Here is a 12,070-nt window from a genome sequence, read left to right as displayed (position 1 = left end):
ATAATCAGAATAGAAGACAATATTGTACTGATGTAATTTTTCAAGTACGTTTTATGAGTCTCAATGAGCTTAGTGGGGAGTGCTTGTGGTATGCAAGAGACAACATAAACTTGAAAAACATATAACCATGACCAAAAGAGATCCCATAGAGTATCACACATTCTTCATATAGCTGTCATAGCCTAAGAATGAATAGTCCATTACACACACAAGATGCCTTTTTGAAATAAATCTTGTTGCTGTTACATTAACTATCACTTCTAGATAAATCTCTAAGAAGGCAAAACTTCAAGATGAAGTACCATATAGTAAATATGGGAAACATGCAGAAGCATGAAACTTCAAACAATATATACATACATATGTACACACATACTATTAAGCATCAATTAATTATTTATATTCAAGCAAGGCTTAAAAACCAACATCTTAAATGAACTTGTGAAAACATTTAAAAAAATTACAAGTTCTCATAGACACTTCCTTGAAAACTATGATCTCACACTGCCTGATATAAATAAGCAATGGACCACATAGAGGATGGGGATTCCATTCTATGCATTGCAGCAGTAAAATTCCTATAACCAAGTGGAAATGCATTAGAACATGAACAGCCACCACAGAATGAATATCAGAACCTAATAAAACTTCTGTGAATGGATTTGCTATACACACAGCAAATTCAATACCTACTCCAATGTTTCAAAATTTAGACCACAACCACAATTGGTGATCTCCTCCATTACAATGAAGTGAACATGGTAAATAATTACTTTTCTTGGAAATAAATACATTTATTATGTCCAAAGTAATAAACGCTTTTGCATAAATAAGATTGCTCTCTTCTATGAATTATTTTCTACTTCCTGACATCAAGATGATATACTAAGATTTAAGATATTTACAGTACTATATACATGGCTTTGCAGTTAAGACAAATTCATTCCCAAGACCTACATCAGCTTTTTTACAACTTTCTATAATTCCTGGTATGAGAAAAATTAGTGTGTCTAGTCTACATGGAAACTAGAATGGACAGGCACATGGATAGACAAAGACACATTATTTCTTAGGAATAAAGACTTGTTCTTAAGACTTTCTCAAACCTGCAAGTGAATGTCCGAGAATTGTCTCAGTGGGTAAATTTAGTTTAGCCTGATGATTTGAGATCAATCCCTGAGTAGTCCATATCACTGCTACAGATTTTTCTAATGTTTCTATAGTTGTACTGCTGTATATACAGATTCACACACTAGCAGATACGTAAATATATTTTCAGGCTAAATAAGGGCCAGTATGAGATTCTTTGTGTTCCATGTTAAGAACTTACATATGAGATGTTGTACATAATAGCAATAAGTTGTACTCTCACTAGCACGTATACACCATAACATATCACATAAGGGAAATTAAAACAAATTCTTGAATATATGTTTACTCATGAATGTTTTACTTATATGTTGGCGGCAACTACAGGCTTATCTACAAATGTTTTCTTCATCATGAATTCTTTCATGTAACAGAAATCAAACACATAGGTTTGAAGTCAGAGAAATTAATCCTTCTCAGTTGGTGGTATCATTTGGGAATGTTTAAGAAATGTATCCCTGCTGGAGGAAGTATGTTATTTGGGGTGGGCTTGATAGTTTTCAGCTGCATACCTTCTGTAGTTCCCACTCTCTGCTTCATGCTGTAGGTGGAGGTTGTGAGCTCCAAGCTTCCTACTTTAGCTGCCATGTATGACACTTGTTTTGCCCAATTTAAAGTGATCACATATCCTCTACCATATCATAAGGCAAAGTCAACATATTTGGAAGTTGCCTTAGACATTGTGTTTGGTCACAGAAAATGCACTAATACGCACACATAAATGTTACAACTGGATGATTTATTTCATGTAATTGAAGTGAATTGTGAAATAAAAACATATTATCTTACTGTTTCAATTCATATGCCTTTGGTCCATGAGATTTCAATTGGAAACAAAATAAGGATGGATGTCATAAATGCATGCATACACTGTTGCTAGAATTTTTCTCGAAAATAATCTAGTGTAATTGAATGCAACCTGGTGGGTCAAAGATCTTAACAAAATTTTTATTCTAATAGATGTTCATCCGAATGAGTTCTTTTAGGTTCTCAAAGACTACTGTGATATGCAAAGGCTTTAAGATGTAGCCCACACAGTAAGGCTTTTACTCTTATATAATGGTAGCATGAAGCAGAAAACATTACCATACTGACTACATTCATGGGGTTTCTCTGCAGCATGTCTTTTTCTAATGATTTCAAAGAAAACCCTATGAAAAGGATTTACCACATTGCTTATTGAGAGGGTTTCACTGCAGTGTGTGTTCTTTTATGTATTTGGGGATGACTGTATTAAGAAAAGGCTTTATCACATGAAGGCATGTGAAAGGTTTCTCTCTACTATCTGACCATTTGTATACTTGAACATGACTTTGATATGTACTACACGTAAAAGCAAATTGTATGTGGGAACATGAAAAAGCAATTTGTCCTAAGTATTTCCTTTTAGTTACCAGCCTTCATTGATTTATAAGGTGAACATAAGTTTAAGTTCATAGTCCCTAAGAAACCTGTAGACTTCCCAATAGCTGACCGACTTTAATTCCTAAACTTTTGTTGCCCAAAACATGACTGTTCCATACCATGATTTTTGGTCCCCTAACTAAAATGACTGACCCAAACCACAGATTCTCTATCCTAAAACATAATAACTTTTTCTAACCACAAAAGAACAAATGGATATGAATGTTTTGACTGTTAAACCTACATTTTGCATCAGGTGACTTCCTCAAAGACATAAACAAATCCCATATGCCTAAACCATGACTGATGGAAATAATTCAGTTGTAAAACGCTAAAGATGTTTATGATTTTCAAGCTCAGAACCTCTGTAACTTTCTGGCTCATTGGATGGGTAGGCATCACAGTTCAACATTATGTGTCCTTCATCAAACTGGATGACAATATTTTTTTTTCATCTGTATTGACCTATTTGAGTTGTATTGGATTCAGTGAATAGAAGAACACAAAAGCCTTACCATATTGATTATATTCTCAGATTTTTCTCTCCATTTTGAAACTTTTATGAGGATGTAGAATATAGATATGTGTAAAGGTCTCCCATTTTAACACATTCATAAATTTTCTCTCTGTATGAATTCTTTCATGATGACAAAGATTATACAAATGTGGAGTAGCTTCACCATGTAAATACACTCATAGTCTTTCGTTCCAGTATGAATCCTTTCATGATGTTGAAGATGATTGTGAACAGCACGTTTTCATTAGATGACAGTTATGTGAAAAGGCTTTACCACATAGGTTACATTAATAAGGTTTCTCTCAAGTGTGAGCTCTTTTATGTATTAGGAGATGACTGTTACATACAAAGGCTTTCACACATTGATTACATCCATAAGAGTTCTCTCCAGTGTTAGTTCTTTTTTGTATTAGGAGACTACTGTTACACGCAATGGCTTCACCACCTTAGTTACATTCATAAGGTTTCTCTCTAGTATGCATTCTTTATGTCATAGGAGATTACTATTACATCAAAATGCTTTATCACATTGATTTCATTCAAAAAGTTTCTATCCAGTGTGCTTCTTATATGTACATGGAGATTATTATGGCATGCAAACTTTTTCACACATTGGTCATATTCATAGGGTTTCACTTCAATAAGTGTTCTTGTTCAAGATAAGTCTTACATGAAATGACTTCATGACATTAGTTATATTCATAAGGATTTCTGCAACATGGATTTTTATGTCTTCGGAGAACACTGTTATCTACGAAGGTTTTACCACATTGGTTACATTCATAAGGTTTCTCTCCAGTGTGAGTTCTTTTATGTATTAGGAATTGACTGTTCTGTGAAAAGGTTTTACCACATTGGTTACATTCATGAGGTTTTTCTCCAGTGTGAGTTCTTTTATGTACTAGGAGATTACTGTTCTGTGTAAAGGCTTTACCACATTGGTTACATTCATAAGGTTTCTCTCCGGTGTGAATTCTTTTATGTACTCGTAGATTACTGTTAGATGCAAAGGCTTTACCACATTGGTTACATTCATAAGGTTTCTCTCCAGTGTGATTTCTTTTATGTCTTTGGAGACTACTGTTATCTGCAAAGGCTTTAGCACATTGGTTACATTCATAAGGTTTCTCGCCAGTGTGAGTTCTTTTATGTTTTTGGAGATCACTGTTCCATGCAAAGGCTTTACCACATTGATTACATTCATAAGGTTTTTCTCCAGTGTGAGTTCGTTTATGTACTAAAAGCTTACTGTTATATGCAAAGGCTTTACCACATTGATTACATTCATAAGGTTTTTCTCCAGTGTGAGTTCCTTTATGTCTTAGGAGATCACTGTTAGATGCATAGGCTTTACCACATCGGTTACATTCATGAGGTTTCTCTCCTATATGTATCCTTTTATGTCTTAGGATATGACTTTTATTTGCAAAGGCATTACTATATAGGCTACATTCATAGTGGTCCACACCAGTATGCATACTTTTACATGTGTGGGGACTACTGTGATGTGCAAAGACTTCATATTGAGTATCTTCAGGGAGTTTATCTGCACATTGATTGTTTTCATACCTGCAAAGATAATTGGCACATATGACAGCTTTTCCACATTCATTACACTAATGGAAGTTTTTGCCACATGACTTAATTTTGCAGTTTGAATTAAAAGTAAAGGATAATTACATTTTGAGTTTTCATCATTATTTTTACATTCACAGTGTTCTCCTCTACTGGTTGTTTTGCTGAGCCAGCAATCAGCTAAGTACTGATGAAATCATAGTGTTGTTAGTTCTATGGCTGATCACCTGTCGTATATTTTGTAAACCTTTGCCCTTCCTTACTTATCTATTGGAAATAATAAAGAGCTAACAAGTGATAGCAAGGCGCAAAAAGCAGGACAGAACTTCTGAGTGAGAAAGGGTTGCTGGGAAGAAGAAAGCAAATGACACACCATTCACCAACATGACAGTGAGGTTAACAGATGGACATGACCATGAACAAAGAAGTAGAGCTGGCCATGCATTCAGACACTGTGCTAGGTTTGTGTTAGGGAAAAAAAAAAGGTTCAGAATCTGCCCAGTAAATTGCCTAAGCTTTAAAATATTAAAAAGCCTCTGCATCATTATTTGTACTGCTGGAAGCTCTAAATAGCCCATGTAAAGCACAATAGGTATCAATTTTTAAACATCCACTCAAAATGGATGTTTTATACCTTTTAGTTGTTCTGGGTCGTACATTGTTTCTTTCAATATACACACATTAAAATGACTTGTACTCATTGTGATATATGATATAATTATTAAAAGAATAATAATAAATGACATGGTTCCATGATGCATTCACACATTTGATTTTTGTTCATCACAGACATGTGATATAGGGATTATGGTTTTTCCACAACAACATTCCTGACTCTAAAAAACTGCCCTTCTCACAAAACTTAGCAACATTACTACAAGTATATGAGTAACCCCATTTTACTATGGATGAGTTGATTAGTATAATCTTTTGGATATACTTTCATCACCTATTTACTGTGAATACATTTGGCAATATCTGAGTTGTAGGATACTAAACAAATTGCAGTTTTACCTCAGCGCTAATGAGTAAACAATTTAATCATTGATCTTGTGTGAGTATTATTCCTTGCATTCTTTCTTAGAGGAGTGCCTTGCAAACACACATCAAATACCTAACGTGGACGTACATAGTTTAGTAACAAGTTAGTCATCATCAATAAATACACTTAAAACTGATCATTTACACTGTCCCTTCTCTTTCAAACTTCCAGAACATATTAAAATTTTTTTCAGAACCATATTCATATCAGCTTACAATGAAAATTACCTTGTATGTCTTCTAGAATTTTGACAATGCTCTTCTATATTATGACTTTCCCAATTGTAACCTAAAATACAGTAACAGAAAATGTATGCTTTATTATTGGAAATAATACAAAGTTTAAGTCGTGATCTATGGTCAATCAAAGATCGATTCATCTAATTCTTCCTTATCCTCAAGAGAAATTACAGAAGCACATCAATAATGAATAGTGTTTCCCCATATTTTAATAAGGAAAGAAAATTCATTGCCCTACCTATTGCAGTGAGGTTCCTGTAGGTCTCTAGCATCACATCTTTGTAGAGATTCCTTTGGGAAGGATCCAGCAAAGCCCACTCTTCTTGAGTGAAGTTCACATGCACATCATTGTAGGTCAATGCAGTCTAAAATATCCACACACATGTACAACAGAAAGTATGATACTTAGAATACTGGAAATGTATCCTTCTTTTACAATATTTTCAATGTATTCTGGTGGCTCTTCTACTTAGTTTCTGACACACAAGTTGTAATGTGATCACCAACTCTTTTTCGGAGTAAACTCAACAGTGAGGTTCACCTCTCTAATTTCTGCATCCTTTTAGTAGGATATAGGCTTACAAGAGAAATGTCAATTAACAGATAAAGAGAGAGAGAGAGTAAAGAGAAAAACAGTACAGAGCCCACATGAGAAAAATAGTATAAATGATTCCTGACTCTTATAAGAATGGGCAGGCTGGGTGTATTATCTGATGACTTTAATTCCAAAATCACTCAGGAAACAGAGGCTGGTGTATTTCACAGAGGTGGACGGTAGATGGCTCTTTGCAATAAATTCCAGGACACTCAGGGGTACATAATAAGAACCTGAACAATATGCAAAAATTAATCAAACAAACAAGATAAAAAACCTTAAAGATCTTTCTCAACTTTTTATAAAGAGTTACACATTCACTCCAGTTCTGCATACATGTCTAGAAACCTGAAGTACCTCATTTTAAACTGTAATATTAATATGATCTTCTTAAAAATGAAATGTATGTTTGAACAATTACAAAAGGAGAGATGAAAATATTAGCAATGTAAATGTTGATCATAAATAAGCAACATGGGGATGGAGGTATGGCTCAGTAGTTAAGAACACTGTCTGTTCTTCCAGAGGACATGGGTTAAATTCCCAGCACACATATGACAGCTAACAGCTGTCTGTAACACAAATATATTCAATAAAATACTCGTAAAACATATGCAAGAACACATCAAAGATATACACGATGAAAAAATTGGCTTAATCTCAGGAATACAGGGATAGTTCAGTATATGAAAATCCATCTGTAATCCACCATATAAACTGACTGAAAGACCAAGATCACACGATCATCTCATTAGATGAAAAAAAAGGCTTTGACAAAATTCAACAACCCTTCATGTTAAAAGACTTGGAGAAATCAAGCATACAAGGATTCAGGCACACACTTAACATAATAAAAGTAGTAAAAAGCGAACTGAGGGCCAACATCAAATTATTTGGAGAGAAACTTAAAGAAATTCCACTCATATGAGGTACATATCTCCATATCTCTTCAATATACTCCTTAAGTCCTAGCCAAAACAATAAGACAACTGAAGGTTATAAAGGACATACAAATTGGAAAGGAAGAATTCAAAGTATCACTATTCGTAGATGATTTCTTAGTATACCTAGGTGACCCAAGAAATCCTACCAGGGAATTCCTACAGTTGAAATACACTTTCCACAAAGTGGCTGGGAGCACAATTAAAATTTTCATTATTCCTTCTGTATACAAATAAAAAATGGGTTGAGAATAAAATTTGGAAAACAACACCCTGAACAGTAGCCACAAACAAGATGAAGTGAAAGACCTCTATGACTAGAATTTGAAGTCTTTAAAGAAAGAAACTGAAGAAAATATCAAAAGATGGAAAGATCTCCCAAACTCATGGATATATAGGATTAACATAGAAAAACAGCATTCTTTTTTAAATATTTTATTAATTACGGTTTATTCACTTTGCATCCGTCCTCCTTCTCCCCTCCCAAATGCTCCCTTTATTCCCTTTCTCTAAAGCAGCATTCTTAAAAATGGAGTCTACAGATTCAATCCATTTCCCAACAACATTCCAACACAGTTCTTTACAGACCTTGAAAGAGCAAACATTAAATTTAAGTGGAAAAATAAAATACCCTTGATAACAGTACAATCCTATAAAATTGGAATAATGACACAGAAATAAACCCACACCCCTATTGGAACTTTACTTTCAACAAAGAAGCCAAAATTATACAATGGAAAAAAGACAGCATCTTAAACAAATTGTGGTAGATGTCTGCACATAGAAAAATGAAAATAGACCCTTTGTATGACCCTGCAGAAACTGAAGTCCAAGGGAATCAAAGACCGTCACATAAACCCAGAGACTCTAAATCATATAGAAGACAAGGTGGAGAAAATTCTGGAACTAATTAACACAGGAGAACAACATCAGCACAGGCTCTGAGATCAACAATAAATGGCATCTCAAACTGAAAAGCTTCTGTAAGTCAAAGGACATTATCAATAGAACAAAACAGCAGTCAACAGATTGGGAAAATATCTACACCAACCCTACATCAGACAGAAAAGTAATATCCAAAATATACAAAGAACTTAAGAAATTAAACACCAACAAATCAAAAAAAACAATTTAAAAATGGGGTTCAGAGCTAAACTGAGAAGTCATAAGAGAGAAAAGTCAAATGGCTGAGAAACACTTAAAGAAAAGATCAAAGTCCTTAGCCATTAGACAAATGGAAATCAAAATGACTCTAAGATTCCATCGTACACCAATGAAGTTGCTAAGATAAAAAAACTCAAGTGACAACACATTCTGGTGAGGATGTAGAGAAAAGGGAACTTTCCTCCAGGTCTGATGGGAGTGCAAACTTGTACTACTTCTCTGGTAATCAAACTGGTGCATTCTCAGAAAATTGGGCATATTTCTACCTCAATACCCATCTATACCACTCCAGGGAATATATCCCAAAGATGTTTCATTATAGAACAAGGACATTTGTTCTACTATGTTCATAGCTGTTTTATTCATAACATCCAGAAAGTGAAGAATGGATAAAGAACTACTAATACATTTACACAATGGAATACTCCTCAGTTATTAAAAATAAATCATGGAAATTGCAGGCAAATGGATCAAACTAGAAAAGATCATCCTGAGAGAGGTAACCCAGACACAGAAAGAAACACATTGCTTATAAGCAGATATTAGACCTATAGTACAGCATACGCATTCTACAATCCACACACCCAAAGAAGCTAAGTAAGAAGGGTCCATGGGAGGTTGGCAGAATATCACTCAGAATAAAAAAAAAATGAGAACAGACAGCAGAAGTAGATGAATAGAGGGAACTGTGCAGAAGTTAGAATGGGGAGGGAAACAAATGTGGGTAGCAGATGTGGGGAGAATTGTAGTAGGACGTGAGAGGCATGAGAACAAGAAGGGTAACTGAGGGGGCTTCTCCTTGGAGTCATTTGACAGGGAAGTTTCATGAGAGGACCTGGGTGTGACTGGGTGTGACTCTAGCTGAGAATCCTAATGGAGGGGTAGGAGAAGAGAGACATGGAAAATTAAGTATGAAGTGACCACCTCTTAGCCAGTCAGGACTAGTGGAGAGAGGGAACAACAACTGGACAACAAAACCCACTATCCAAAAATTACCCTGACTGCAATAAGTTTAGGGATAATGATGGAACAAAGATTGAGGGAATGTCCAACCAATAATTGGGCCAACCTGAGACCCACACTACACTAGAGAGCCAGCAATGAAACTGTAAATGTTGCATTGCTGAGCTTGTAGAAAAGAGCCTAATTATGCCTGTTACCTCAGAGGCTCCACCCAATAGCCAATGGAGACAGATGCTGGAACTTGCAACTAAGCATGGGGAGGATCTCTGGGCATCTTATGGAAGTACTGGGGGAAACATGGAAGAACCCGAAGGGGATAGAAAGCCACAAGAAGACCAACAGAGAAAAGTAACCCAGACCTGGGGGGGGGTTAAGAAAATGAGACATCAACTAAGGAGCATGCATGTTCTAGACCTAGGCTTCTTGAACTTATCTGTACTAAGGGTGGTTGGGTCCATGTTTGTTGAGTGGTAAGTTGAGGGGACTGTTTCTAAAAGGAACTCTACTGCCCGCTTTTAGAAAATCTCCCCCTGTCAAGTGTGCCTTGAATGGCCTTAGTAGATGAGGATATGCTCAGTCCTGATGTGACTTGATGTGCTGCAATGGGGTGATACAGGAAGACTAAGGCTCTATTTTTGTGAGAGGGGAGGAAGAAAGGTGAGGGTGGACTGAGAGCAGAGGAAGGAAGGATCACTCTTTGGATGTAAAGTCAAAAAACAAACTAATCTCTCTAAAAAATTTAATACACTCAGAGAGAGAGACAATGGAATTGAAAGGTGATAACGGAGGGGGCTGTAGGTGGGACATGAAATAAACATAATAAATAAAAATGAAAAAGAATAATATTAATACATTCTCTGAAATATCCAGAGGGAAAACTGGCAACATGACCTTGCCCATCAAATTAGAATTCGTCCAAATAAACCTCCAAAACTGTCATCAAATCTTCATATATCTGTCATAGTCTAAGAACACAGTCATATTATACATCTATAACATGCTTTTTTGAAATTAATCTAATTATTGTGTCATTATATAGAATCTGTAGGAAATTCTCTTACAAGGCAGAACTTCAGCACGATGTGACATAAAGAAGTATGTAACTTCAAACAATACATATATACATACATACATTTTATTAAACATTTTAATGTTAATGTCCAGGAGAAAAGTCACTTTTAGCATACTTTTTTTTCTTCTAACCTGCTACTGTGCTGCTGTGATTGAATCCCCTAACCACCAACATCTCAGGTCATGAATGGGTTTACTTTTTTGGCCCATCATTTTGAAAACCTAGGATAAAAACTCAAATTTCAAGAAAACTAAGGCAAAAATCAGGGCAAATATTGTTTCCTGTCTTGCTCTCATTTCTTCATTGTCTCTGGCTCAGCTAGCTTTTTTATGCAGCCCAGGGCCACTTAATTAGGGATACTGCCATCCTCAATTGAAGAACCTTCTATAGAAATCATCAGTCAATGCAATCTCTCGTTTACATAGAAACCAGCCATTTTCTCATTAGTTTACTTACTTTTTCACCTTATAGCCTGCTCAAAGCTCTGTACCTCCTCTCCTGCTGTTATCATCCCCACCATCATCCTTCACTCCTCCTCCCCTTCTTCTCAGGAAAGGGGAGACTCCCCACAACAAATCTCAGCACATCAAGTTGCATACAGACTAAGTGCATCTTCTTCCACTGAGGCCAGAGAAGGCTTCCAAGCTAGGGCAAAATGATTCATAAGCAGTCAACTGTGTCCATGTCACAGACAGCCCCCAATTCAGATTCTAGGTGACCAACATGAAGACAAAGCTGACCATCAACTAGACATGTGTAAGTGCCTAGGTCCATTCCATGCATGTTCTTTGAATGCTGGCAACCAGCAATTTTAGGCTGGCATGCTGTGAACTGAATTTATCATGTAAAAAACCCACAGTATTATGAAACGCAGGATTATGAAGATATATTACGGACACAAAAATATGACTTCTGTACTTACTGTTCAGTACAAGTAATGAAGATTGTATACAATATGTGTGAAGGAATATAGCAAAAATTCCAAAACATAAGCCCAACAATATACTCAAGTTTTCATCAAGACACCTAAGGAAACTCAACCAAGAAAAAAAGGTAGACCAATGTTTCCTATGATTATATACATATAGAAATTAAATAAACACAAACATCACAACTCCCACAAAAATAACTCAAAGTAACTCCTACACTGTTCAAATTATGCTCTAGGTACTACTGACCTTATTTTCAAACAGAGTCCCCATGACCTGTCTCTCTAAATGGAGGTCACCAAAATGAGAGACTATGGCACTGTAGCCCTGCATGGCCCCCTAGTGACTGCAGGCAAATCCAGTCCCACTGATGCCCCTAAACAAAACAATGTTAAATAATAATTTTATAACTGTTTCCTGCCACATCTATTATGTCACAAGCTGTGAAATCTGCCCTAGTTAACTATATAACACAATGTG

At 35.7% G+C, this 12,070-nt stretch overlaps 2 protein-coding genes across 2 annotated transcripts; both read right to left on the bottom strand.

Annotated features, from left to right (window-relative positions):
* Positions 1-3,867: 3,867 nt before the first annotated feature.
* Positions 3,868-4,110, bottom strand: LOC132651362 (putative zinc finger protein 833; the record flags this gene model as incomplete). The annotated part of the gene is made up of 1 exon (XM_060376585.1): positions 3,868-4,110. A coding segment is annotated over one exon (243 nt), but the record flags the coding sequence as incomplete, so codon positions are not given.
* A 1,800-nt stretch (positions 4,111-5,910) lies between these two features.
* LOC132651363 (zinc finger protein 431-like) lies at positions 5,911-6,279 on the bottom strand (the record flags this gene model as incomplete). The annotated part of the gene is made up of 2 exons (XM_060376586.1): positions 5,911-5,975; positions 6,165-6,279. Coding segments are annotated over 2 exons (180 nt in total), but the record flags the coding sequence as incomplete, so codon positions are not given.
* Positions 6,280-12,070: the final 5,791 nt, after the last annotated feature.

This window comes from Meriones unguiculatus (genome assembly GCF_030254825.1).
Source record: "Meriones unguiculatus strain TT.TT164.6M chromosome 13 unlocalized genomic scaffold, Bangor_MerUng_6.1 Chr13_unordered_Scaffold_51, whole genome shotgun sequence".
Taxonomy (NCBI): domain Eukaryota; kingdom Metazoa; phylum Chordata; class Mammalia; order Rodentia; family Muridae; genus Meriones; species Meriones unguiculatus.
The sequence above is the reverse complement of the archived record's forward strand: the minus strand, read 5'-3'. Positions and strand labels throughout refer to the sequence as shown.